The sequence below is a fragment of the Silene latifolia genome, chromosome 2 (assembly GCF_048544455.1).
Source record: "Silene latifolia isolate original U9 population chromosome 2, ASM4854445v1, whole genome shotgun sequence".
In the NCBI taxonomy this organism is placed as follows: Eukaryota; Viridiplantae; Streptophyta; class Magnoliopsida; order Caryophyllales; family Caryophyllaceae; genus Silene; species Silene latifolia.
Window position 1 is genome coordinate 198,454,243 of NC_133527.1, and position 27,689 is coordinate 198,481,931.

At 35.9% G+C, this 27,689-nt stretch overlaps 3 protein-coding genes across 6 annotated transcripts; 2 read left to right on the forward strand and 1 right to left on the reverse strand.

Moving 5' to 3' along the window:
• Window positions 1–584: 584 nt before the first annotated feature.
• On the reverse strand, window positions 585–6,134 carry LOC141644364 (actin-related protein 3). Its single transcript, XM_074453869.1, has 9 exons — window positions 5,783–6,134; window positions 4,503–4,962; window positions 4,219–4,365; window positions 3,946–4,038; window positions 3,301–3,420; window positions 1,995–2,105; window positions 1,550–1,675; window positions 1,357–1,455; window positions 585–960 (listed from the first exon to the last, which is right to left on the reverse strand). Exons 1-9 carry the CDS (start codon window positions 5,830–5,832, stop codon window positions 880–882), a joined length of 1,287 nt encoding a protein of 428 aa, XP_074309970.1. The 5' UTR covers window positions 5,833–6,134; the 3' UTR covers window positions 585–879.
• A 9,547-nt stretch (window positions 6,135–15,681) lies between these two features.
• LOC141644366 (oxysterol-binding protein-related protein 1D) lies at window positions 15,682–22,445 on the forward strand. 3 transcript variants are annotated; one of them, XM_074453870.1, is made up of 8 exons: window positions 15,682–16,675; window positions 17,850–18,203; window positions 18,767–18,854; window positions 19,031–19,488; window positions 19,851–20,006; window positions 20,342–20,650; window positions 21,142–21,486; window positions 22,054–22,445. In XM_074453870.1, exons 1-8 carry the CDS (start codon window positions 15,965–15,967, stop codon window positions 22,225–22,227), a joined length of 2,595 nt encoding a protein of 864 aa, XP_074309971.1. In that variant the 5' UTR covers window positions 15,682–15,964; the 3' UTR covers window positions 22,228–22,445. The 3 variants fall into 3 exon arrangements, with proteins under 3 accessions (XP_074309971.1, XP_074309972.1, XP_074309973.1); XM_074453871.1 differs by having other exon boundaries at window positions 15,844–16,675; window positions 19,055–19,488; XM_074453872.1 differs by lacking the exon at window positions 15,682–16,675 and adding an exon at window positions 16,893–17,375.
• Window positions 22,446–23,678: 1,233 nt separating this feature from the next.
• LOC141644367 (D-cysteine desulfhydrase 2, mitochondrial) lies at window positions 23,679–27,493 on the forward strand. 2 transcript variants are annotated; one of them, XM_074453874.1, is made up of 8 exons: window positions 23,679–23,791; window positions 23,994–24,128; window positions 24,640–24,966; window positions 25,423–25,465; window positions 25,604–25,945; window positions 26,374–26,503; window positions 26,600–26,767; window positions 27,031–27,493. In XM_074453874.1, exons 2-8 carry the CDS (start codon window positions 24,042–24,044, stop codon window positions 27,266–27,268), a joined length of 1,335 nt encoding a protein of 444 aa, XP_074309975.1. In that variant the 5' UTR covers window positions 23,679–23,791; window positions 23,994–24,041; the 3' UTR covers window positions 27,269–27,493. The 2 variants fall into 2 exon arrangements, with proteins under 2 accessions (XP_074309975.1, XP_074309976.1); XM_074453875.1 differs by lacking the exon at window positions 23,994–24,128 and having other exon boundaries at window positions 23,681–23,791.
• Window positions 27,494–27,689: the final 196 nt, after the last annotated feature.

Consider the following 27,689-nt stretch of genomic DNA (forward strand, 5'->3'; position numbering starts at 1 on the left):
TTCCAATCCATGTCGAAAAACCCTAAAACAGAAGCAACAACAGGAACATCAAGATAAGATAATCAGGCGAGACTGACTCGCTACGACACTAGATACTCTAATTATACATACTCTGTTGCGTAATTGAAGGAATTAAAAGGTTCTGATGTAGAATTCTGATTACAATGTAAGAAAATCCCAAAAAAAAATACAGAAAGATCAGAACTTTAATCGAGAACCACCAATTTTAAGTATATAAAAACGATTGAGATGACAAAGGTAATGAATCAAAACCGTAATTAGTAACACAAGATCAATTCATAAAAAAAGGATAAGAGTAATTGAATAAGTAGAGTACAAGGAGATGATTTAATTTAAGTTTGAAATTAGGGTTTTCAAAAAGTTACCTGAGGAGCTTTACCGATTCAAATAAGTAGAGTACAAGGAGATGATACTTCAATATAAATTCTCACTTGTGACCATCACGGGTTATGTTATTTAACCGATTCAAATAAGGTTAAAAAAAAGGAAAGGAGTTGTGAGACCTCACAAGTTCGTAAATCGTGACCGTGCAAATGATTACCATAATAAGAAGAAATGCAAGAAGTGTCCAAAAAATGTTAATTCAGATTAACCTAAAATAACATCAGGAGAATAATGTTACATCATTATACTAATTATGTACTTCATATAAGTTCCTCTTGCCTAAACAGGAAAAATACTACTTCCTCCACTCCAATCATTTGTTTATCATTGATTAAAATACGTCTCACAAAGACTTAAAAGGGTAAACAACTGATTGAGATGGAGGGAATAATTTTCTGATGGATTAAGACTCAATGCTTTTACTGGAGGCTTGATGTTGAAGTAGGGCTCTTCCTGATTGTTGGGTGTTTATGGTCAGTACATGCCCTTGAAAACGGGATTTGTACGGCATATGCTTGCCCCATATTCTTCATACTCGGCTTTGGTATGGCAAGCCTGCATAGATGAGAAACCACAGTTATGATAAGGTTTCATTTACAATAACCGACAAATAACTATGAAATTGACCTTAAGGAACCGCAAACATGACTACATCTACATGTTATGGTGTTAAAATGACTAATAAACCTGACAAACGGGTCATTTGGATCGAGTCTGCCATTAGCGGGTCATTTAGGGTACCGTTAAGTTCCGGACATCGGTTAAGGTCTGGGAAATGAGGTCATTTTCGAATCATTTTGGATTGGGTCTTTTTCTGACAATGTTATGAATCAGTCATTTAGGGTTGGCTACACACAGGGGGCTGAGCATGTACCTGAATTTATTATACTTTCACATCCTAAACGATGATGTTAATAAAACAAACTGTATATCAAAAGGAAAGATACATACGGGGTAAAACTCCGGAGTTGAAGCAAGGACGGATCCCCCAAACCATACTGCATATCTTTGAATGGGATGGCTGACTACATTGACTTCCACTGGTTGTGACTGCCAGAAAAATAACCCAATTAGCCTCCAAATATCAACTCAAGGATAAAAGTAAAGCTGGCTGTAACAAAACTAAAACTAATCAAATAATTACCTTCACATCTCCACCAAGTCGAGTTTCGGATGCAAGAACTCGAGCATCAACAATCTTTTTTAAATCCCGTTGCAACCTTCGGTGGAAATCCTTGAACATAGTTGAGCCTCCAGACAACACTATATTCTGGTACAAAGCAACAAAATCAATCATGAGCAAAGATCAAAAGTGTAGCAAATAAGAACTGAACTGCCTGAACCTAGCTTACAGTCCCGTGTGAGAGCTCTAGGTTGCCGAAGTTATACAGCAGATTAGACTCATATATCAACATATTGTTTTCTGAAGATCAGAGTACTAGAGTACTACAAGCAACTGGAACCTAAAAATATTTTTTTAAGGAATAGTTATTTGTTTCAAGCAAACTAGCAAAGGCAAGGTTTTCATTTTTAGCTTAAATCAAAGTAAATAGAAATGTCTCACTCTTCCTAACAAAACAATTCTTTACCTTGTATAGTGCTCGTCTCGTGTCAATTGGAGCTGATTGGATGCACTTGTCAATAACAGCAGGTAAAGGAGTCGTAAAATCACTGTTGTATATCTCTGGATTAAAGAAAACCTGCACAAGGCAAATCGTTGATACCTATAGTGTACAGGGGCATAGGCATACAATTGTACACGGAGACAATCAAACTACACACAGTGAAGGTAAAAAATCGGACAAAACAAACTAAACTTTGGAAATAAAGCAAGGATCAGAATAATAGACTGTAGTATATCACAGTGGTGTCAATGTCTGCTTCTGACATTCACTACAAACCAATTAATGGTAGACATTCATCACTATATTTCAGCACAAAAGAACAACGAAAATGGAACAAGACCTTAAATAAGTGCATCAAAAGCTCCCACCTTTTCCCCCGATTCCCGGTCAACAAAAGCCCTCAACAACTGAGCGCCAAATGAAGTTGCGGCATGAGAATAGGAATTGAAAACAGTGGCATTGTAGTGATCAAAACCATCAGATAAATCACATATGCAAGAACACAGATAACATACTCGCATATTATGCTTATCATAAGGATACCAAAAATGCGAAAGAATTGTGATAAGTGATAGGGAACGAGAAGATCTTTAAGTTCAACTATTTTGGATTGCTTTTAAACTCCACAACAATACCGTATATCAATCAGTACAACAATTGGGCTGAATGAACAAGTCCAAAAACAGTGGTGCAAACCATGTTGGACAGCAGATGAAGTTGGCGAAGCAGGCTTAACTCAAAAAAGAAAATCAATCTTGTTAAAGTCAGACTGTCAAAGTTTGATTTGACTGCGAGCAGTATTTAGCGACCTTGTTAAAGAAAGTGAATCTTGGGGACCAAACAGAAACTTAGGAGTTGAAAACATCAGTTGACCAATAAGTAATTCTTAAGTCTCGACAGCAAAAAAAAAAAAAAAAAAAAAAATCAAGCAACAAAAATGGGAAACTTTCTTATAGGTATTAAAATTCATTGCAGATGCAAGTTTTCTGTTGATTGCTGTACAGAACCAAGTTACCAAGTACCAACCATGCATAACAAAAGTGAACAGCGATGTTTAATAAACTCAATGTCTTTTTGCATGTTCACAATGAGACCACACAAAGTCTGAAGATAACTCAACTAGCAAAAGCGACTGCATGTAGCAATCAGACATTATTTGAAAAAACAAATATAACACGTGATGTGAAAATCCTATATGTAAGCCCAACATAGTAAGAGAAGCTATAATAATTAGACAATTGCAAGTAAAAGGCATTGTATAAAACCAAACCTCAGGACCAAGGAACCGTTCATAGCCTATATCACAGGAGTATGGTGCTCCAGTCTTCGGTTTTGTTCCTTTCCATTGCTTGATATACTTAGATGGCTCTTTGTCATGTTTGTTGAATTCCTATATAAGCGACAAAATAATGTATACCGAGTACTATCAGTAATAACTTAATGGATAGTAACTGTACAGAAATTTATTTTCTGTGGATGAACATAAATGGACTAACTTCCTTCTATAATTACATATGAATATTTCCATATTTGTGCATCGTTATAGTAGATGGATATAAGACAGGTAAAGACTAAAGACACAATTTTTTCATAATTCTTCATGGAATCTATACTACAAGTCTATAACAGCATAACCCTATCTTGCCCAGTATTTGGGTATTATTTGGTCACTTTTTCAAGCAATGGAATTGTACAATATTTGATAGTGTGTACTATCGATTGTTAACCAAAAGAGTATACAAGAGTAATGAGGTCTACTGGGCAATTATTAGAAATTACATTTTAGTATTTTATTCTAATCATTTTTGCCAAAGGAATAAATTCAGGCTAATCTTGAACTTCACAACTGTTACATCCTTGGAGTGAAGAAAACCAGAACTGTATACTAAGCGCCTTTTTCGTAAACAGAGTTTACCTTAACAATGTCTGAACCAGTGTAGCAATACATTTCCTTCACTTGTCGAGCTACCTCAAAGGAGTCTTCCGGCGGCACATTCTCACCTCTTTCCTAAAATAGAATTGTTAAGAGGGAAAGGCAGAAATATGGTTACTAAGAAGTACTGTGGAAGTATTAATGTATACAATTAGTCCTCCGGTCATTAGGTAATGGCCAATACCCATAAAGATGCCAACAAATATAGGCACAAATTACAAAGTATGTTCATAAAACGCAACAAAGGTATAATACCCGCATGAGTTGCTGAACAAAAAGGGTGACATCTCTACCGGAGATGGGAATTGACTTGATACTGCTCCCAATGACATAACCCTCTGCAACAGGTACTATATGTGTTGCTCCATCTCCAACATCTACGACAACCCCTGTCATCTCACACTAAAAGAAGCTACCATCAATAAAATCAAAAACTATATAAATCGGAGAAATTTAACGATGACTAGATAAAAATTTAACTGGATCCAAAGCTGCTAATTCAGCATTCAAATATAGTAGAGTGGCTTGAAGATCCCAACCTTGGATGTCGTGTAACCAGCGGCCAGGGCCAGCACAGGCTGCACAGCAATGTAAAGCCCTGGAACGTTAAAAGTCTCAAACATAATTTCACCGGTATACTCACGACTCTCAGGGGGAGTGAGTGGACTTTCTGTCAATAAGAAGTAGTGGTCCTCAGGGTCGCAGCGCAAATAATTAAATATACATTGTTGCCAAAACCTTTCCATAGCATCCCAATTCTCGATCTGCCCATTCTTAATCGGATAATTCAGACTGTAAGAACTACTAGACCTAGATCTTGCCAATGCCTCATCTCCAATGAAAAAGTCCAAATCGGCCATAACACCAGCACTGTATTGAGTTAACCAATTACTTTTATTTGATGTTCTTGGTTGGTTTACAAACGAATCATTAACTGCAACAGCTGTCGGAACTATAAAGCAAGGCTCCACATTCCCAGCAAAACCCATTTTAGTGTACCTGCAGTCATTGATGAAGAGGAGGGCATAAATTCACACAGCCGTAACCTCACTATCGTTGAAGCATTTCTAAGTATTTAAGCAGTCCAAGACAGCCCGAAATTGAAATGCTAATCTTTAATATGCCAGTAATTTAAGCCTCGTAGGCAATGAAGCGTTTCATCAAATAACCTGCAAATATAGCTAAAAATCTAAAAATCTAACGCACTGCCCATATCCTACTCAATGCTACATTGAATTGGCATAACTCGAGTTGAACATTCCAGTCTATTAAAAATCAAAACCTCATCCATTTAGCCAGCATACCTGGGGCTCAACAATTCCAATTCACCCACACAAAAACTAGCATAAAACTACAGTTGACGGCGAGCAATGCATCAAAACTCATTTTCCAGTGAAACATATCGTTGAGCATTAAGCCGGTATACCTAGACTCAACAATTCCTAATCACCCACACATTATATTCCAATTCTAGCATCCACCCAGATCATTATTTCACACAATTCCGCTAAAGAATTACAATTACAGAAAATAATCACAGTTACAGCCGGAACAAGACAACATACACATACCTAGAGCTCAACATTTCAAAATCATCCACATTATTATATCCGAATTCTAACACAAACCCAGATCATAATCATAATTTCATACTATTCAGCTAAAATAATCACTCCCTCCGACCCAATCATTTGTTTATCTTCAATTAAAATACTCCTCTCAAAGAATATAAAACGTAAACAAATGATCAAGGCGGAAGGAGTACAATTACAGATAATAAATGACAATTAAACAGAGATTAAGATAACAGATAACATACCCAGTACCATTGTCGATTACGACGGCGGGTCGAGACAAAGCTGAATCCATGATGAAGAATAAAAAATTAAATCAAAATAAAAAGATAAACAAGAGTAATTATAATTATAGTGATCGATCTATAATGGTAGTTGTTAATTGAAGTAAGTGATCATGGTTGTTCAATGCGTTAACGGCGGTTTGCGATGATGATGATGAAGGGTGAAAAGAGAAAACGGTGTCGTTCTAGGGAAGAAGTGGAAGTTGGTGGTGACCAGAATTAAGAGGTTCGTCTGTTATTGTTTGTTGCTTCTTAGTTAATCAATCATGTTAGTTACTATTGGTGATTTCTTTTCTCGTTGGTGGACGAGGGTACCGTAACCGCTATCGATCACTAAAATTTAAATTCTAAGCATAAGCGACTAGTTAAATGATCCCTTTCAACGGGGTGATAGACCATAAATAACACTCACGAGTTATAAGATTGTTTTTAACAAAACAGAGTTATTTTGTAAATGTCGGTTAGCATAACCAGTAAAGTAATGAGAGACGATACACATAACATGATTCAAATCTTGTCAGCCATATATTTTTCCTTTGCGGCTCCCTGTTAAAGGTGGATTTTAGGCCGAGTTGCTGCGAGTCAAGATAGGTTTTTGAGTGGGCCGAGCTCGCAACACGAGTTGAAGTGTGTCGGGCCAGGGTAGGGTCTAGGTGGAAGCGGGATCGATCCGTGATGGGTACGGGTTATAGCACGATCAGTCGGGATGTGCTATTTTTTTTCTCGTTTTTTCACGGGTCAAGCGGGCTGATTTCTCAAAATTGAAGTCCGGACCCAACAATAGTGTTAAGATGGATCGGGTTGGGATAGGGGTGTGAGCTGGCCAAAATTCAGCCCAAGTGCTAACTGTAAACTGGGCCCAATCACTTGCCGTTCAATTGTTGGGCTCCTCATTAACTTGTTGGTCCTATTGATTTGTAAGCCATATTTGTAAGAAGGGCCCTATTTACTTGTAATAATAAAACCGTTTTATACGATACGTTAAAAATGATATTGTAACTAATTAACAAGAAAAATAACATTTTTTTTATATATGCTAGTTTTTGTGTGGGTGAATTGGAATAATAACATTTTTTTATATATGCTAGTTTTTGTGTGGGTGAATGCTATAGGAAATAGATCAACTTCTAGGTGTGGATTGCGTTTCAGATACACAAAATTCATGCGATTTTGTATGAATATTAATGATCAGAAGTTTTTGCTAATCATCCAAATATCCGTGCGCAACAATTGTTATGTGAATATTATATGCAAGTTTGATATTTTCATATTAGACGGAGTGGTCCTTGAGACTTTGCGCCCAACGATTGTTATGTGAATATGCGATTATCAGTTTATTCGTAATCTAAGATTTAAGCTAAATGTTTTAAGAAAAGATGGAGATGGTGTTGCGCGCGGAGAACCTACTAGTAAAAATTAAAAAGTCCAATGACTTAAAATACAAGCTAGAACATGGCAATGGAAAGAATATAGCAACCCTTACTTTATTACCAGCTTTGTTCCAAAACATATTTGAGAACTTTATTACAAGAATTTGCGACAACTATATGTTGTGCTTGACATCAATCAATTACCCATTATATGCAGTCAATGATTAGTGATTATATGCCGTCAGTCAATGAATTCCTGACTATATAGATTCAATTAGGGGTCGTTTGGTTCGCTGCTTAGGAATGGAATGGATTGGAATGAGAAACCATAGAAGTATGGGGTTCCAACTCCATACCTTTCTAAACTTGTTTGGTTCATTGAAAAAATAAACATGAAGGTATGGAGTTTGAATCCATAGGAAAGAGGTGGGTATGGGATTCCAAGGGGTTGGAATGGAGTTAGAATCCATTGGGTATCTAACTCCATTCCAAAATGCTCCAACCAAACATTGGAATGGATCAAATCCATTCCAATCCATTCCAATGATGCCAACCAAACACCCCCTTAATTTCTGAGACGGTTCATTGGTAGGAAAATACCAGGATCCAGGAAACAAATATTTGATATTACCGTTGGCACCAAGTTAATCTGAACCAACACTGAACTTACACAATTATACTCAAAGAGGGCAAGATTGACATTATAGAGATGAGGCTGATGACCCGCAACAAACAAGGATTCTTGAACAGCTTGCGAGAAGCATAAAGTCGCCATGTAATACAAGTCCAACACAGTATAAGGATCAACCCGGTTACCCCGTGGATTAATAGTGCAACTTCGATTAGTATCGACGATAATTGTGACATTATCTTCAATGCTTTGAAGATTCAGAGAATCAATCCTCTCACAAAGAGAACAGAATTGATCAGATTGAATAATGACCCTTGTGTCTTTAATCACGGAGCATTCAAGTATTCGAGAGAAATGTTATATTGATAGCAGTTCTCAAAGTCTGGATTACTCGTGGTAACAGTTATAAAAAAAAGCCCTAATAACAACAACAATAACAATAATCGTGGTATAATATTAATAACTAACAGTATTTGTGACAAATACTACACAAAATCTCATTGAAGACGGGCACTATCCGTCACAAGCTGAAGACGGATAGTGCTCCTCTCACAAGATGCAAGTGGCAATATGAATGGGTGCTCCATTTTCCCTCCCACTTGCCAACCCACTTGCTTTATTGTGAGAGGTCTTCAGCTTGTGACGGATATTGTCCGTCACAAGCAAGACGCTTTGCAAATACTAAGAAAATCGTGGCAAATTCTAATAAATTGTGGTAATATACAAAATATAAATATATTTTAGCTATATAATTGTGACAAAATACGTACTACACAAATTCTTATTTAAGACCGTCATTATCCGTCTTAAGTTTAAGACGGGTTAAATACATACCAAATCACCCCACTAGTTGCCTAGAAAATGCTAAAACTTTTGTCTTTTACTACCCCACTTGATTGTATTTGACCCGTCTTAACCTTAAGACGGATATATCCGTCTTAAGCAAGACTTGTTGGTCTATTTGTTGTTGTAATACCCCTAATATTAATAAAACCACTAGGAAATTCAATTTCATTCATGGCATGATCCAAAATAAGACCACAAATACTATTATATCTCCAATTGTATAATGAGCATTGTACAACCACTATATATTTTCCGAGCTTATGAGTAATTTTTCCGAGCTTTCTAAAAGTTTTTTATGGTTAAGTGTGTGAGCTCAAAAACTTTACAGCATCGCTCGAGTACTTTAAAATAAAATTCGAAAACTTTATTATATAACTCGAATTTTAAACCATACAACTGGTGGTATAGTTTATTAATTAAAATAATACATAACGTGAATTTAACAAGACAAACAAAAATTGGAAGTATAATTGAAGTGTTAAATGATCAGAATTATATCAAAGAGAGTTCACCCAAATAACACAACCCCTAAAATGACTGATATGGGTCAAAATTTTGACTGATAAAATAAACACAATTAAACCAACTGGAAACGCCCACCCATTAGAAAATCAAATTCAAACCCAATCGAGACCCAATTATAATGTGTAAGACATTGACCATAACTCGTCTAACTTATCTCCGATATTAAACCAAAGTAATTTGGACTTAAACCAACCAAAGTTGATAACTGAGAACAATGACAATCAAAACTAAAACTGTAAATGAAACAAATTGACATACCAGGAACTGAATGGAATGGAAACCTTGAATAAAAGTTACAGAGAATAGTCGTCTCTTCCATATCGTTGTTTCACCTTTGTTACTACTATTTCCTTATCTCAAGTTGGAAGAAGAGGCGCCAATACATCTCTATTTCTTCCTTTACTGCTAAACAAATTAGGATGTTGGTTCGAAAATTCAAAACAATAATCAGCATGACACGGCGCATGGCGAAACCCCCATGATAACAACTCTTAAAAAACATAGTCATTTACTTAATGTTTTAACCCTCCCGTCACATTTGAGAGTTAGATCGCTCTTAAGCAAAATATCAATTCATCTACCAACTAACAACCATCATCAACCTCCCACAAGCATATGTCTATGAGCATCAAACCGACAACTGCAGATACAACCTAACCGATTGACTGCCAACATTTTTCTTAACCAAACCTGCCAACATTCTTCTTAACCAAACCATTTCACAAGCAGCCTATGTAGCTGCTGCATACTCAGCTTCTGTAGATTATAATATTACATTTTGCTGCGTCTTTGAACTTCATGAAATAACTTTCGAACCTAAGCACATTACATATGTTAAAGTGCTTTTCCGGTCGTCTAGTGAATTTACCCAATCACTATCAGTATAGTCAACTAGAATATGATTTTCTTCCTTAGTATACTTGATGCCATGTGATATGGTGCCTTTCAAGTATCTAAATACTCATTTTGCTGCCGCAAAATGAAGCTTACTAGGATTATTCAAGAACTTGGACAGTGGGCACCATACTAACAACTGTTGTTAGGTCTGGCCTTGTATGAGTAAGGTACAATAGGGACCCAACAAGGCTTCGATAAATGCTTGAATCAACCTTATCTCCATCGTGTTTTCTTGCTTTAACTTCTCATTTGCTGCCACTAGTGGTGTTATTGGTTTGGAGTCCTTCATGTTAAACTTTTTCAACAAGTCTTGGGCATATTTTTCTTGAGAGATAAATACCCCCCCCCCCCCCCTTTTATTTGTCTGACTTGAATGCCCACAAAATACTTCATAAGTCCCAAATCTATCATCTCAAATTCCTTTCTCATGCTTTTCTTGAATTCGGCTATAAGAGAGAGATTATTTCTAGTGAATATCAAGCCATCTACATAGAGGCAAGCAATGAGGAACTTCTGCCCATTTTTCTTCATGTAAAATGAGGGCTCATTTGGAGTTTTAGTAAAGCCATTATTTAAGAACTAGTTATCAATGTTACTATTTCATGCTCTTGGAGCTTGTTTAAGTCCATATAGAGCTTTCTTCAATTTGTACACTTTATCCTCTTTTCCCTTTACCTCATAGCCTCGTGGTTGCTCCACGTACACCTCTTCTTCTAGCTTGCCATTAAGAAAAGCTGACTTTACATCAAGTTGAAATACTTCTAACTCCAATTGAGCCGCCAAGACCAATATCAATCTGATTGTTTCTATACGAGCGACCGGAGCGAAGATTTCATTAAAATCAATTCCAAGTTGTTGGGCATACACTTTGACAACTAATCTTGCTTTGAGTTTTTGAATGCTTCCATCTTCATTATACTTTATTTTGTACACCCACTTCAAACCAATTACTTCTTCTTCACGCTCTCGTCTGTCGTAATGGTCAAACCTCAAATGATCAAACTTATCATACCCCATCTTACGACGATAACGTTTCATTTTATGCCCCTCCTTAGTTAAGAGATCAAACTCATCGTCTTTGTTGAAGAATAAGACATCAACAATTGCTGCAACAACATGCTGTAAAACAGAATATCCAATGCGAGCAAAGGTGAGCTTCTCGTGCCCGAAAACAACTGAGCGCCAAATGAGGTGTGGCGGGTCAGGCCAGGGTCTAGGTGGAACCTGGATCGACCCGTGATGGGTACGGGTTATAGCGCGATCAGTCGGGATGTGCTATTTTTTTCACGGGTCAAGCGGGCCGATTTCTCAAAATTGAAGTTCGGACCCGACACTAGTGCTAAGATGGGTCGGGTTGGGATAGGGGTGTGAGCTGGCCAAAATTCAGCCCAAGTGCTAACTGTAAACTGGGCCCAATCACTTGCCGTTCAATTGTTGGGCTCCTCATTAACTTGCTGGTCTTATTGATTTGTAAGCCATATTTGTAAGAAGGGCCCTATTTACTTGTAATAATAAAACCGTTTTATACGATACGTTAAAAATGATATTGTAATTAATTAACAAGAAAAATAACATTTTTTTTATATATATATATATTCTCTATGTTTTAATTATTTATTTATTTTGATTAAATAAGCCTCATAAAGAAATTAAAAAGTAAACAAATGATTAAAACAGACGGAGTAGAACACTGCCGAGTATAAATTTTCATCTATTTGTTTAAGATTTTTGAAATTAATGTACTAAATATATGTAGACTATAGAGTATAGATTCACCATCACTAAAAGCAGGAGCAAGCCTATAAATGAAATTTTGAGGTAGCGAATTTTTCGCATGTTATTTTATACTTAATTTGAGCTCTCTTATTTAAGAATTTTTTGGTAGCAAAATCGATAATCTTAACTAATTTTTGTAAATTTGGGATAACGAGTGTTACACTTTGCTACTAGTTAAATTCCCCCGACTAAAAGTGCATACATTTATTACATCACAAATTCATATAAAAATCACATTATTATTTAAAAAAAAAAAAAACACCCTCAATCTTTAGGCTTTTAAAATTGGCATCCCAAACAAAAGGAATAAAACCCACTAAGCATAAACACCATAGGTCCATACATGCAACTTTTGGTTAAGAACGATGCAATAGAAGATGATAATGAACAACAAGTCTCTTTTCTTAATTAAGACGACACTATCCGTCTTAAGTATAAAACGGATCAAGGACATATCAATTGTCTATATAAAAATACATAGGAAAAAAGTAATGTATTTGTCTTATATATACAAATGGTATGTTACTGTGTTATTTGACACGTCTTCAATTTAAGACGGATAGTACCGTCTTAAATGAAAATTTGTAGATAAAGAAATATTGATGTCACATGTCGGTCACGCAATGAGAGAATAATAGAGAACATGATCGTACTTTCTTAGTATTATTATACTGTATTAGATTCGATTTTTGTAATGCAAATCTACACCTGCATGTCCCTTCACGTATGCTAACGGATCGTTTTATACATATTCATGCAAATCCGAAACAAATGGTCTCTTATAAAACGGATATTTAATTGGTTTTAAGTTAAAACGAGTTGAGTAACACCTAACTTAGGTCCGTTGTTTAATTTGTAATGCAAATCTACAATTGCATGTCCCTTCACGTATGTTAACTGTAGCCATGTAAATGTTGAATTACATACCATGTAAAGCTTTTTAAAACGATTTTACAATAAAAATATTAGTTTGTAGAAGTGACAGTTTATTGAAGTTATTTTAATTAATGGGATTATTTATGTAAAATATCACTTAATTTTACAATAACACTTCTGTAAAACGCTTTTATACAAGAATTATTGATTACTATAGACTACAGAGTATATAATCATTTGATTTATATTATACATTTTTTAAATTTCATAAAAAATAAGAAAGTAACAACATAAACTGATGACAAAAATGTTGTGTATGGAAGGTGATAAAATATGAAGGATGTTTTCAAAAGTATGCATGTCAAAAAACTAATAAGAAAAATACAAAAATAAAACTGTAAAAAAAATGCAGCGTATGATAGAGAACAAGATATGAATGATATTTTCAAATATTGTGGAGCCTTGAAGAAATCATTATTGTACACAAAAAAAAAACTAAATTATTTCACAAGGTGAGTAAACTATTGGTTGACATGTCACTAGCGGAAATAAGTCTAAACAAACAAATACGAAGTACTTTTGTTTTTCGTACATCCCGACAAGTCTTTAATATTAGCAATAAACTCTTAAATTAAAATTCACTTTTTTTTCTTTAATTTATAGATATAGTTGTTATGAAAACCTAATCTTCTTCTGAACTATTTTATTTTCACGTATAACTAGTTTTAAATCCGTGCAAAATTACACGGGTATGTATTTGGGCCAGAATGAATATTTTTTAATGTATATTTGTTTTTGCATTTCTATTGTACGTATCTAATTGGTCTAAATCAACGATGTTCACAATTAATGTTTAAATTTGTTACAAACATCTGTTCACATGCACTGGTTTATAAGGAAATAACATAATCTACTATTGTAAACAAAAAATGCATACATAAAAAACTTTACATTCGGATAAAAGAAATATAATCTAATAATCAACTTTAACATATGCAAGTTATTCTAAAAATTGAAAAATTTCATGATACACTATATTAGTAGTCGTAGTAGAAGTACGCATATCTGAGTCACAAATTAAAATTTTCAAGCCTTCTTTTCGGGTGACCCTGGAAAGTGCGACATAAAGCTGGCCATGACTAAACACTGGTCTTGGAAGATAGATCTTTGACACTGAGATAAAGACTGTCCTTGACTCTTGTTTATCGTCATTGCAAAACAAACAGAGATGGGGAATTGTCTTCTACTGAAACGTACCGGAAATCTACTGGTGTCCGATGGAGTAAGTGTTAGTCGAGCAATATGCACTTGTAATTTAAATGAAAATTTTTCTGTTTATTATTTACAAAATATTTGTTATAACAATTGTGAATTATTTAAAAAAATTTTATTAAAAAAATTTAATTATAATTTAAATCACTTGTAATTTAAATGAAAATTTATTTGTTTATTTTGTAGAGTAAAAAAAAAATTAAAAATAGATTTCACTGCTTGCTGAAGTCTATATTAACTCGGTTTGCTATCATTGTCACCTACCAGTTTCGGTGTGCGCGACTGGTAGTTCAGATGCCGAGTTTTATATTCCAAGTACATTTCTCGTCATTATTGATATTTTTAAAAAAAATTCTCGTACACTGTATTTTTAAAAAATTATGTTTTCATTAGATTTACTGTGCAAGGTAAAATTATTCATAACAAAAATACTTGTTATTCATTTTGTAATTCATTCTCGATGTATTTTCGATCCGTATATAAGTGTAATTCTTTCCTGGAATTATGTAATTTTATTGTGTAATTTTGATTTAGTAATTATGTAATTCAATTACGGTAACTCGCTTTTGTAATTAATTCTGCGTAATGTTATTCATTTTATTAACACGGAATGTATAAAATTTTATCATAAAATTAATTTGAAGAAGTATTCCGTAAGATGATTTTATATAATTTGTTGCGAGACGGATTTAAGCGCATGTTTTGAAAGACGGATATCTTAGTAATTAAATACGTTGCACACACATGGGTCCCACCATAACCAGGATTTTCGAAAAAAAAAAATGTATTAATGACGTGGCGCTCTCTCTGATGAGTATTGTCTTCTGAATTTATATAGATAAAATTACATTACTCTTCTTAAATTATTTGTATCACATTATACGTATTACACTATATAACAGTCTACAAAAACCATATCGTATAATCGTATATTATTGAAAACCTTAAAATTGGCTTTCCCACACAAGACCCACCCACAAAAACCCAAAGTTACTATTTGGGTTAAGGGGCCAAACCCAAAAGTTGGTCCCCAAAAAACCCCAAAAGATCTCATGTTACTTGTCTCCCTTCTCACAATCATTACCTGCTCCCTCCACCTCCTCCTCCCTTCTCCGCTCTTTTAAACTCATATTTTTTCCGTCTCGATCATTTATTTATGTATTCATATTTTTCTCTTTTTTTTACTCATTTCCTTATTATTATTCTCCTCATCCCGATAATTTGTTTACTTATGAAGTACTCCCTCCAATTCGCTATAATGTTCCCTATTTCCCAAAACGGATTATTCAAGTAATGTTCCCCTTTCCTTTTTTGGTAACTTTTTCTCTTATTTTATTCATTTCTCTCTCCTATAATCAAACCCCACACAACTCTTTTACTCATATTTTATTACTTTTCTTAATATTTTGGCCCCACAACTCCTTATTTAACTCCTATTAATTCATCTCTCTCTCCTAACACCAACCCCACATTTGTCCTTTATTATTTTATAATCATCTTTCTTAAGTATTGTGCCATATTGATATGGGAACATTATGATGAATTGGAGGGAGTATTTCCCACTCCTTTCACTATTTATCATTATCTGCATTTCAATCATTTATTTACGTATTTGCGTTTAAAAACGGTATTTTAATTGAAGTTAAACAAATAAATAAGACGGGGGAGATTATTCATTTCGTCTCCTTTTTATTTCCCCGAAATAATTCAATTCTCTTCAATTAATTCTCAACTTCCCCCCCTTTTTCTCTTTCATCACTGCAAAAAATTCAATTCAATTGCTTCAATTCTAGGGTTCTTCACTACTTCTATCTACTTGATCAGTCGCATTCCACTTCAATTAACTATACTTGTACTACCATTTGATTGCTTACAGCTTTAATCGATCGATCGATTAATTAATTTCTCAAATGTAGCATCACCAATTAATTTCATTTACGAATCGAAAAAATGAATCCTTTATGCTGCATTGCGCCAGTTTCCGTCGATCGCGACGCTACGCCGCCGACGGCGGCACCAGGAGCCAATGTCGTCGGAAAATCGGCGGAGTTAGGGTTTCCGACGAACAATGTAGGAGTTAATTTAAGCTATTCTAGACATAGTTACTCAGCACAAGTGTCCTCGATTAGTTCGTCATCGATTGATCAGCTTAATCACCACCACGAAGCAGAGGATGTGATCGCGGCGACGACGGCGTCAGCGGCGGCGATGAGTCTTAGTAAGAAGCGTAGTAATAGTAATGGATCAAATGCGGCGACAGCAGAGGCGGCGGCGGTGGCGGGGATAGTTTATAAGTGGGTGAATTACGGAAAAGGGTGGAAATCGAGGTGGTTTGTGTTGGAAGATGGAGTGTTGTCGTATTATAAATTACATGGACCGGATAAAATTGTGATTAGTAACGGAGGCGGCGAAAGTGTTAATGGTGTTGTTAAGATTATTGGGGATGATTCTGTTAAGTATATTAGGAAATATATTTGGGGGAAAAATAGTAGTAATTTTAATAATTTTAATTATAATTATAATAGTAATGGTAGTAATAATGGTAGTTTTAGTAAGTATAATTATGGTTATAATAGTAATAATAATGTTAATGGGAGGATTAGTAGTACTAATTTGTCGGCGAAACAGCAATGGAAGCCTTTTGGTGAAGTTCATTTGAAGGTTTGACCTTTGTTGTTGTTGTTTTTGTTGTTGCAGTTAATCTTGTGTAAGGCTGAACAGGTCCAATTCATAAGAACATCATGCCCATATTATCGCGAAAGTAGTTATTAAAGAGCCCGTTTTTACAATATACTTGTGTAAGGCGGTTAGATGTCCAAGTCACAAGAAAATCATGCCCATATTAGTGTAAAAGTAGTTATCAAAGAACCCGTTACACAAGTATTTTGTTGTTAATGCTGTGTTTTTTTATTTAATTATTGGGAGTTTTTAGAGTTGAATAGTTGATTCTGAGTAGGTAGGATGGGAGTGTGGGTTTGATTGGTGGATTTTATATGATGATTATTTGATTTTGATTGTGTTTAGAGTTGAATGCTTAATTATGGGAAGGGGTCATACTAGAAATGAGCTGGTTTTGTATATGAAATTAGCAAGTTCTTTGATAGTGTGGGAGACTGGTCTTCTTGTTCCTTTTGTGTATTTTCAGTTAAGAAGGTGGTGTTGCATCGACGTGTGGTATTTAATTTTGGTGACCTATTCTTGTGTGATTGCTAGGATGCAACCTATAGAGAAACAGATGCTGGATTCTTTAACCTCATTTTTGGTACTTTGAAATTGGGAACTGTAAAATCATATTCTAGGTTAGCATTCTAGAGCGAACAAGTAAATGGCTGTTAGTTGGGGCACTTGATCGATTAAACTTGTAAGTGGAATTGTAGTGGCTTATGTAGCTTCGTTCAGATCTTCTTGATCTTTATCGCCTATAGGATTGGGGAGAAATAGGTGTATTATGCCATCTTATTTCTAATCATTTGAGATCAGTCCATTTAATATTTGTCGTACACTCGTACTTAGATGAAAATATCGAACAATTTATCTGATTGTTGTGCAATGACATGTTCCAACTTTACATCGATTCCATTATATGTCCAGTGTGCTAAATTTTTATTAAATTCCAATGAAATGTCAACATGAATTAGTGTCAGTATTGATTATAATTAATTTTAAGAGTTGTCTGCTTGAACAAGATGTAAATTCTAGGCATTGTATAACAATTATTCATCACATTTTGAAATAAGAGGAGGAAAATGATTTGGTTTTTGTGGAGATGGTTTGGACTTTGAGATTGTTATTATGCTTCCTAAAGAGGCTTAGTTTTGTATATCATGCATTGCAGGTTTCTTCTGTTCGTGCTAGCAAATCAGACGATAAAAGGCTGAGCATCTTTACTGGGACAAAGACTCTTCACTTGCGTTGCGTCTCCAAAGAAGATAGGGCAGCGTGGATTGAAGCATTGTTAGCAGCCAAAGATCTCTTTCCAAGGGCATTGTCGAACAATGAATTCGCTCCTAAAGACATTGTTGTCTCAACAGAGCAATTACGCCGAAGAATGTTGCAGGAAGGCATTGCTGAGCCAATCATTAAAGACTGCGAGTCTATTATGCTCTCAGAAGTCTCGGAGCTTCAGGTTCAGCTAAATGCTCTCCAGTACAAACACGTGGCTCTCATGGATACTTTGAGACGTCTAGAGGTATCTTTCTTAGCCTCGATCACTGCTGGTTGGATGACTAGATCCATTTTATCTTACTGTACTTTCTGAAAGTGGAAGTAGGATGGTCATATCCTGCTTCTATTTTTAAAAAAACTGTATTTCTGTGGGAGTGAAGACAACACAACTTCAAGTATAATTTTACAAGTGTTCTGCATTTAGCCTCCAAGTTACCAATGAAGCAGCGACAATACAGTTCAAAATAGAAAATGAAGAGCATCATACCCTGATTGTGGCATCTTATCTGGTTCACAAATTATTTGAGATCTCTTCCGAGTCTCCTTAACTACTAGTATCTTTACTTGTAGACCACGTATGAATGTGATTATGATTCACTTAGGCCTGATTGCATTAAACAGTAAATTGGATATTAAAGGTTTTTACAGCAATTCTCATTATGTTGGTTTTTTACGAGGTTAATTCACTTTTCAAATGTCATTTAATTGTGAAATGTCTTGAAAACTGGTTTTAGATTTACCATGAATTCATAAATCATAATCCTGCATCACCACTAACGTCATTTTCTCACCTTTTCTGGATTTCAGAGCGAGAAGATAGAGTTGGAGACAACTGTTGTAGATGAAACAAAGAGAAGGGATTCGTGTTGCGGACAAGCAAACAGAAGATTCAGTGGTCAGTGGCACTTATGTGTATTACGTATACATTATTCAATATGGGTGTTAGGACCAGCAACAATAAACAAGAAAAATGTTGTAGAAGATGTAATTTAATTGCTTAAACATGCCTCTTGGTAATGACATTTTAGTTTCTCATGAAACCGATACTTAAGTACCCTTTTTAATTGGCAGACTTCTATTCCATCATGTCTGAAGGTAGTGGAAGTGATTTTGAACCGGAGAATGAAAGTCGGGATGGTGGGGACGCTGAAACAGATGAAGATGATGGAGCATATTTTGATACAAACGATTACTTATCTTCTGAATTTTTGAGAAGTGCTTCTTGTCGTGGAAGAGAATCCTTTGCAGATGCTTGTAGTTCACTGGGACAGGATTGCTCACAGGAGCTTCAGATGGGTTTTAGACTAGTGGAGTACCCATATATCAAAAGAAGGGATAGTTTACCTGAGCCGAAAGAAAAAGAAAAGCCTATTGGCTTGTGGTCAATCATCAAAGATAATATTGGCAAGGACCTCTCTGGGGTTTGCCTACCTGTTTACTTCAACGAGCCTTTATCTTCGCTGCAGAAATGCTTTGAGGACTTGGAATATTCACACTTGGTTGATAGAGCACTCGAATGGGGAAAGTTGGTAAGATTCTGTGTAAACTTTTATAATTTTTTTCTTTTTCGTTTGTGAGCGTTATTGGGAAACATCTTAGCTAATTGATTAGTTGCTATCCAACCCCTGAAAATTCAAGCCTGTAAAAGACTTTATTTTGCAACTTCAAAAATGCTCATATTTCAATCTAGTAAATTAATGATACCATATTGCCAGCGCTTAGTGAATTTTGCTACCCCAAAATATATCCCCTAGCACCCTTCGTGGATACTGCAACAGTTTTTCATTGTTGCACAGAGGAAGGAAGGAGATGATATTGTCTTTAGTTATCTAGTATGTTTCTGTGTAATGGCTTGAGCTCTAAACTAAGCCAACGGTTTTACCAATTGCAGGGGAATAATTTGATGAGAATTTTACACGTAGCAGCCTTTGCAGTATCCGGCTATGCTTCAACGGAAGGTCGACAATGTAAGCCTTTTAATCCCCTGCTTGGGGAAACCTATGAAGCTGACTACCCTGATAAAGGCCTCCGTTTTTTCTCTGAAAAGGTATGTATCAAGTTATCTCTCCTTCTCTCTCCTATTTACAGAATTGTACAGTTTAGTGCATTTTACAGCTTATTTTCATGTAATATTTGACATGTAAGACTAGCCATTTACCCATAAACCCTATAATTAAATAAAAAATACATAATGATGTAGGTGGTGTCACATGTTAGACCGTCTCTTATAAAACTTTGTGACCATTTATTTATTTTGTGTTCAATGATTTCAGTCCTTTACTTCTTGTGACATAGGTTTTGTGCTCTTATGCTCTAAACTAGTATTACTGAGAATCAACTACTCTATAGCTTGAATACTAACTAGAAACCCGCAAACTTTAGGTCAGTCACCATCCGATGGTAGTTGCTTGTCACTGTGAGGGCAGGGGATGGAAATTCTGGGCTGATTCTAATCTCAAGGGCAAATTTTGGGGACGCTCCATCCAGCTAGATCCCGTTGGTGCTCTTACTCTTCAGTTTGAAGATGGTGAATCATTTCAGTGGAGCAAGGTGACCACTTCCTTATACAACATCATTATTGGTAAAATCTACTGTGATCATTATGGCACCATGCGCATCAAAGGAAGTGGCAACTATTCCTGCAAGCTGAAATTCAAAGAGCAGTCCATTATAGAACAGAACCCACATCAGGTGATCTTTCTGTTTTAGCTTTGAAGTTTTACTGTAATTCTCCCGACATTGTTTTAATTTTTTTTTCTTATGTGTTGTAGTAAATAGTTCCTTGAAATCTGTGTCTGATAGAAACCCAGCTTGAGGGCTTCATAAGAGCATTTTTATTCAAAACTCTCCTTTAATAGCACTCTTTTGTGCTCGATAATTGAACTTCTGGCAATTAATACGAGGAAAGAATCTTTTTGACCAGAAATGGGAAATAGTTTCAAAAGATTGCCGCGACGAGAGACCATCTCTCAAAGAAACTCTGTTTTTTTTTTTTTTCAATGGTTGCTTGACAGTTGAAACCTGTAATCATGACCTCTTTGGAGTTGATCTAGATCTCTTCTTGGATGTTTTGGATTTTTTTTTTTCTTCTAAGAGCTTGTTATTTAGTTTACTCAGTTGAACAATTAGTATGGTGTGTCACCCACCAGATGCTAAAAATATATTCCAATTGATGCTTGTAGGTTCATGGTTTTGTAGAAGACAACAGGACTGGTGAAAAAGTTGCCATGTTAATAGGAAAGTGGGATGAGGCAATGTATTATGTGCTAGGTGACCCGACCACCAAGCCAAAGGGGTACGATCCAATGACAGAAGCCGTTTTGTTGTGGGAGAGAGATAAATCTGCCACCAAGACTCGATACAACCTCACCCCTTTTGCAATATCTTTGAATGAACTGACTCCGGGATTGAATGAGAAGCTTCCACCAACAGACTCAAGGCTTAGGCCGGATCAAAGACACTTGGAAAATGGCGAATATGAACTAGCAAATGCAGAGAAACTCAGGCTTGAACAGCGACAAAGACAGGTACGAATTCAATATTAGAACACCAAGCAATGTCCTTATAGTCAGTGAACTAAGAAGGCTGATTGCTCTGTGTAATGTGAATATGTGAATGCTTGGGGATGCGTTCGCAAAATATAACTCTGCAAAGTCATGTCTTGGTTCACTTATTTTGTGATCTAAATATAGATGTGCTTTGGGAGGCCGCTCGTATTAGACATTTAGTATGATTTGAATTGTCTTTAAACCTTATTTATCAACTATTTATTTTACTTTAAACTAAATATTTTAAGTTTCGGACATGTCCGCAAGTTTATAACTATATTTTGTTTTTGTGACATGTCCGCATCCCTTTCCTCAGTTTAGGACTCTTGAATAGTACGTGTCTGACACCTGTAACTGAGCCTGGGTAACATTAAGTCATGCCCTCCATCAGCTATGAACTTCTATATCCACGTTTTTTTTTTGGCGAGTTTAACCCAAGGGAAAGTAACATTGCTATTTTCTGCTAGCCTAGAGATGCTGAGTAACTTGGTAATGTTTAATGACTGGAGATCCTGAGCAAACTAGTAATTGTTTGATACCCTGCAGGCCAGGAGAATACAAGAGAGTGGATGGAAACCACAATGGTTCCAAAAAGACGAGGATGATTGTTATCGTTATATTGGCGGTTACTGGGAAGCGAGAGAAAAGGGGAATTGGAGAGGAATTAATGATATATTTGGACAAAGGAGTGATAATATATCCAGTATACCAGAAGAATGACAGAATGACTTATTTCTCCAGCATGAACTGATCATACATACTCCTTTCAGAAAACTCCATTTCCGTGTACCATTGTATTATTGTGCAGGCTGTGGGTTATCGAGGAATATTTCAGCCCACATGTAACGGGTCTTTATTAGACACAGTAAGTTACTTCATGTATTTTCCAGTAAAACACCGTTATTTAAGTTCTCGATTCCTGGCTGTGATCAGTATCATTCTGGATGTTAAGCTTGTCATTATTGGTTATGTCCGCTTTGTTAAGACTACTTAGAGTTAAAACAGCTCGACCAAATCCATGCATATCTCTAATTTTCAAATGGTCTTGAACAATGGAGACCAGTTCGGAAGCTATCTAAGGTGGGATGAATATCGCAGTCGAAGAAGTAAACCCAAGATGGATTAACAACGGATTTTGCTCCATGTAATAAACAAAAAATGCTCAGGAATTCATGATTAATTCGAAACTAGTTTGAAAACAACGGGATTTGAGTTTGAAAGTGATCCCAGTAAGTCGCGAGTGTCTTGACTTTTACTAGCCTCCTCGTTCCATCACTGCGTGGTTGTGCTTGCCGCCTAAGTTCAATGTTATGACAAACGGATTAAATTAATTCATTCATATTTTCCAATAGATATCGAGAAGTCTAATACTCCGTATTGTAGTCATAGAACAGTGAACACATTATAATCACACAAGTCCGAACACATTATAATCACACATGAAGATTTAATATTCACAAATTCTCATTTAAAACGGATACTATCCGTCTTAAGACAGGTCAAATAAATACCAAATCATATGGCAATTTGCCTACAAAATGCCAAAATTTTTGTTTTACTTAGAAATGATGCCCAAATTGGGTATAACTATCTATTACAAAAACACTACTTCACGACCTCAACAGTTAGGGATGGGTTACATTATCCCGAGTCATATGACTTGATTATTGATACCCATATGTCTTTTGCATGGAACCGGTCATTATATTATGAATATTAATTTGTACAATATATATTTTCCTGTAAATATCAGTTGTTTCAGCTGATAAAGTCATAAAAAGAGGTATTTATGACGTGGATTTAAATTCCGTCGCGTCACATTTGTCTTCCTAGCTCCCTTCACACGAACAAAAAACATTTTCCTCATTTTAGTAGAACAAAAAAAAAAACATTTTCCTCATTTCAATACTCATTTTACTATTTCGACGGATTTGGAAATCAGTCCGTCTCATTGAAGACGGCCACTATCCGTCACAAGCTGAAGACGGATAGTGACTCTCTCATAAAATACAAGTGGATAGTGCAAGTGGAGATATTCAGCTTGTGACGGATAGTGTCCGTCTTCAATGAAATTTTGTTTGGAAATTACATACATAACTAACATAACCCAAGTCCATCAAAGATTACAAAATGTCACACTTATTCAAGCCCATATTAAGTCGATATATGGGCCCAAATTATCTCCTTTCAGTCTTCACATTCTCAATCACACGACCAAAATTAACCACTGTAGTCTGTAGTGCAGTAAAATTGACTCCAAAAATCAGTTCTTTCACCCTCAAAGGTAAACTTTTTTCCCATATCTTCCTTAATTTTACATCTAATTAATGTCTATGGGACTGAGGTGTTGCTTGTGTCAGTGTGTGTTCGTATTTTAATCAAAGTTAAACAAATGATTGAAACGATTATATATATTTGTAGAATCATGTAATCCTATATAATTGTGCTTGTAATTTGAAATACAATGGTTGAAATTGTTTTTACAGTTACAAATTAATCCAACAAGGAATGTTAATCAATGCTTTAGCAATACTATGAGGTTACATCATTGCCCAAAAGCTACAATTTTTGGAGCTTCTAAACATGAGTTTCTTTCTAGAGGTTTTATGAATGCTACCCAGGTTTTGTTCTTCCTCAATTTGCTTATGATGAATTTTGTTAGTTGGGAATATTTCATTATCTGAATTTCTTGTGAAATTATCGTTCGTCCCAGTCAATTGTTTACATTTTTGATAATGTAAACATGAGTTTCTTTCTAACCAAAGGACAACAATTGACCGGGACGGAGGGAGTATCTGATTTGAGGTCTGGCTGATATCGATGATGAAATGATTTGGGCTCCGTTGATTTATGTTTTAAGCATAAATGCCATGATAATATGATTTGAGGTCTTGCTAATGTCGATGTTGAAATGATTTGGGGTCAGTTGATAAATGGAATGTTGATTTTACTTCTATATTTCTAATTGTAGTGGAAACATGTTTGGTTTAGGAAGTATTCTGTACATATGTCAGTATGTCTAAATGAATATTTTTTTTGCTCTTTCTACTAGTTTTTTGCTTGGTGAAAAAATCGGTGTGAGAATTATGGACTGTGATTGTGAGTTACTTGTATTATTTTGTGAAATCTTAGGATGTTTCACAACGGAAGCAATGCAGTGAGGATTTAATATCAAAACTGTTAGACAGAAGATGGGCATTAGAAAAGCCAGATACCAAAGTTCACCAAGTCATGTATCCAATGAAGCAGTCTCAGATGAAGAGCGGGGTTTTCAGTGATGTGAATTTCTCAATTAATGCACATCCAAAGTTGGGTGAAGCTTGTATGGATGAAAGCTACAAATGTCCTTCATTTTACGTAGTGAGGGATGATCTGCTACATCCATTGGCAAATGGAAATAAAGCTCGGAAATTAGATGCTCTACTTCCTATGATTGAAGATTTCTCAGGAACTGATGTGGTGAGGTCACTGCTTTCCATGTTAAGTTTAAATCGCTAGTGAAACTTATTTCGAAAGCCATGAGCAATTTAGCTTCCATGTGCTACTGTCCTACTGATCTCATTACCCCGTCCATAGCTCTATGTGAAATGAAATCTTAGAGGTTGCGAGATCTCTTATGGCTATTATAGCTATATATTTTACTTGGATTCATCATATCACGCACATTACATACTGTTATTCAAGATTATTTTAGTTGCATACATGCCACCCCCTCGCAATCTGTGCGATCCCTTGAGGCATTGTGGCAATGTTGTTGTTGTTGTTAACTGTGATAGTGTTCCGACTTCACAAACGTATGAAACGCGACAAAGTTTTCATGTCGCTGATTTCTGGGTTTCAATCTTCCAAAATTTTGTCTGCTGTCAAGGTCATTTACTCTATGTGGTGATAAGAATTCAACTGGGTTATTTCTAGGTCACTTGTGGAGGTGTTCAAAGTGCACATGCTGCAGCTGTGGGTAGGTTACTTTCATCAGTAACTTTTCGCACATTACAAAGATTCAGCAGAGAAAATTGAACGAATTTCAAGATTGCATTTTGTTTCTAAGTGATTGATACAGCACCGAGCTTCATTTATGCTGATTTGTTTGTTGTAGCCGTCTCATGTGCGGAAAGAGGCATCAGGTCCCATCTACTTCTTCGGGGAGAACAGCCAGAAACTTTGACTGGATACAACCTGATATCATCCATGTATGGAAATTCTGTATATGTTCCGCGATCAATTTATGCCAAGAGAGAAGAAATGCTACTTACTCATGCAAAAGCCATTGCAGGTCCCAGTGGCTCTGTTGTGTGGTTCACTGACATTCTTGATAGTTTCGCGGACTTATCTGATGAACTACACTGCATGGGAACAAGTGACTATAGAAATCTGGAGGACGGAACAAAAAAGGTTGTGATTGTTAAAGAAGGTGCAGGGGATGCAGTTGCTCTTTTGGGTGAGAACTATATTCCTTTATTCATCAATATCATTGGGTTTTCATGTCATTGGTAATGCAGTTTATCATAGCGTGTCTTATTTACGGATTGCATGGATTGGGGATGATTGTTACGGGCGTAATGTAGGTCAAAACAAAGGAAAAAAAATTAGAACAATGGTGGTAAGATGAGGGGGTGGTGAAGAGAGGATGAAGAGGTGGTGGCAGAATTATAGCCCTATACGGGGGGTAATGATTTACCTTAGAGGTAGGTGTGTAATATTATGTCAAGCTCGACGAGCTATGAGCCGAGCTCAAGCTCGAGCTCAGCTCAAATTACCATCGTGTCAAAAATTCAAAATACATTTTTGCTTGGACTCAAATGCCTTGGAAGACATTACCGTTGGTGGGATGTCTTTGTTCATATTAATCGATCTTGTCTCACGCAGGGATCCTTCGCTTGGTGCAGTACTTGTCTCAGAGTCATATACTTGGGAACAAGAGACCATATAACTTTGTTATTGATTCTGGAACTGGGACAACCACCATAGGCTTCGCTCTTGGGGCTCGAATTCTTGGGTATTAATCCACATCTCAATCTGCCTCTCTATTATATTGAAATCTTGTATCCTTCATGAGTACCCGGTAATCATTTTGACGGATAAAAAAAACTAGGTTGCCATGGAAGATAACTGCTGTGATGCTGGCTGATACAGTTGATGGATACAAGAAACAGGAAAGTCGTTTAATTTCAGATTTCAGAAAATATTATGCATCTGATCTTACCTGCAACACTTCAGAGAATGAACTCATCAACTGGGTTGACCGCGAGACCCCTAGAAAGTAAGTTGACAAATATTCTCATTGTGATTTGTTTTGTCTTTGTTTCACACTCCGAAATTATAGTCACTCTTCATATGTTAGTTAGCTTAGCGGTTCCCGGTTCAAGTAACTGGAAAGTGATACCCATGACTTAGTTTCTGAACGGCAGGTCTGTTATTATCTGAGTTTCATGCCTAGCTTACATTTTTCCGACCTCTCCATGATTTAAATGGTCAAGTTACGACACCCTAGCTTTTGTTCTATTGATTGATGACTTTTGTCAGATTTGGCAATGTACTGGAAGGAGAAATCAATGCATGCCAGCAAATTGCTAACCAAACTGGAATTCTTGTTGACCCGATATACACCTTATCAGCTTGGGAGCTAGCTGTTCAGTTAAGCCAGAGAGAGCACGAACATGGTTCGAAAGTGGTCATGCTTCATACCGGTGGCACACTCGGTATGTTCGGATTAGCACAAAGATACAAGTCTTATTTCAGTACACTTAAAGGACTACAGTAATTTTCTATCCTAGACTTTGAACAATCATGAAAACTAACTATTTTACATAAGAGTGCTTCAATCATTGCTTCAGTACAGCACTCATCATTTATATCATCTATTTGCATCAGTATGCATGGGCCATCTTAAATTTTTAGTGCATTTTCCCTATTTTCTTGCTAAAACTAATTCAAATTCTGTTAATTTGTATGATATAATATTTAAAAGGAACCCATAGAATATACACATCCTGAATCCGCCACTGATGTATTCTACGTATCTTATGGTGGACTGTAATTTGTCCGACAATGTTCAATTTCCCTGGAAACTGTTTCCAATTCATTGTTACAAAACCTGTCTGAGTGTTTTGACTCGGTTATTTTTATGAAAAATATGCATGAGCAAACTGTTTTCAATCCTAGTGTCGGACTCTATCGCTTTT

Excerpts from the sequence above, each read along its gene's own strand:
- LOC141644364 (XM_074453869.1), bottom strand. The coding sequence starts at position 5,832 with ATGGATTCAGCTTTGTCTCGACCCGCCGTCGTAATCGACAATGGTACT. Across the intron at positions 4,039-4,218 it reads TTGTTCAGCAACTCATGCGG|GAAAGAGGTGAGAATGTGCC; the intron begins GTATTATACCTT and ends ATTCTATTTTAG. Across the intron at positions 2,106-3,300 it reads AACGGTTCCTTGGTCCTGAG|GTTTTCTTTAATCCAGAGAT; the intron begins GTTTGGTTTTAT and ends TGCCTTGTGCAG.
- LOC141644366 (XM_074453870.1), top strand. The coding sequence starts at position 15,965 with ATGAATCCTTTATGCTGCATTGCGCCAGTTTCCGTCGATCGCGACGCT. Across the intron at positions 16,676-17,849 it reads TTGGTGAAGTTCATTTGAAG|GTTTCTTCTGTTCGTGCTAG; the intron begins GTTTGACCTTTG and ends CATGCATTGCAG. Across the intron at positions 18,204-18,766 it reads ATACTTTGAGACGTCTAGAG|AGCGAGAAGATAGAGTTGGA; the intron begins GTATCTTTCTTA and ends TCTGGATTTCAG.
- LOC141644367 (XM_074453874.1), top strand. The coding sequence starts at position 24,042 with ATGAGGTTACATCATTGCCCAAAAGCTACAATTTTTGGAGCTTCTAAA. Across the intron at positions 24,967-25,422 it reads ATTTCTCAGGAACTGATGTG|GTCACTTGTGGAGGTGTTCA; the intron begins GTGAGGTCACTG and ends GGTTATTTCTAG. Across the intron at positions 26,768-27,030 it reads GACCGCGAGACCCCTAGAAA|ATTTGGCAATGTACTGGAAG; the intron begins GTAAGTTGACAA and ends GACTTTTGTCAG.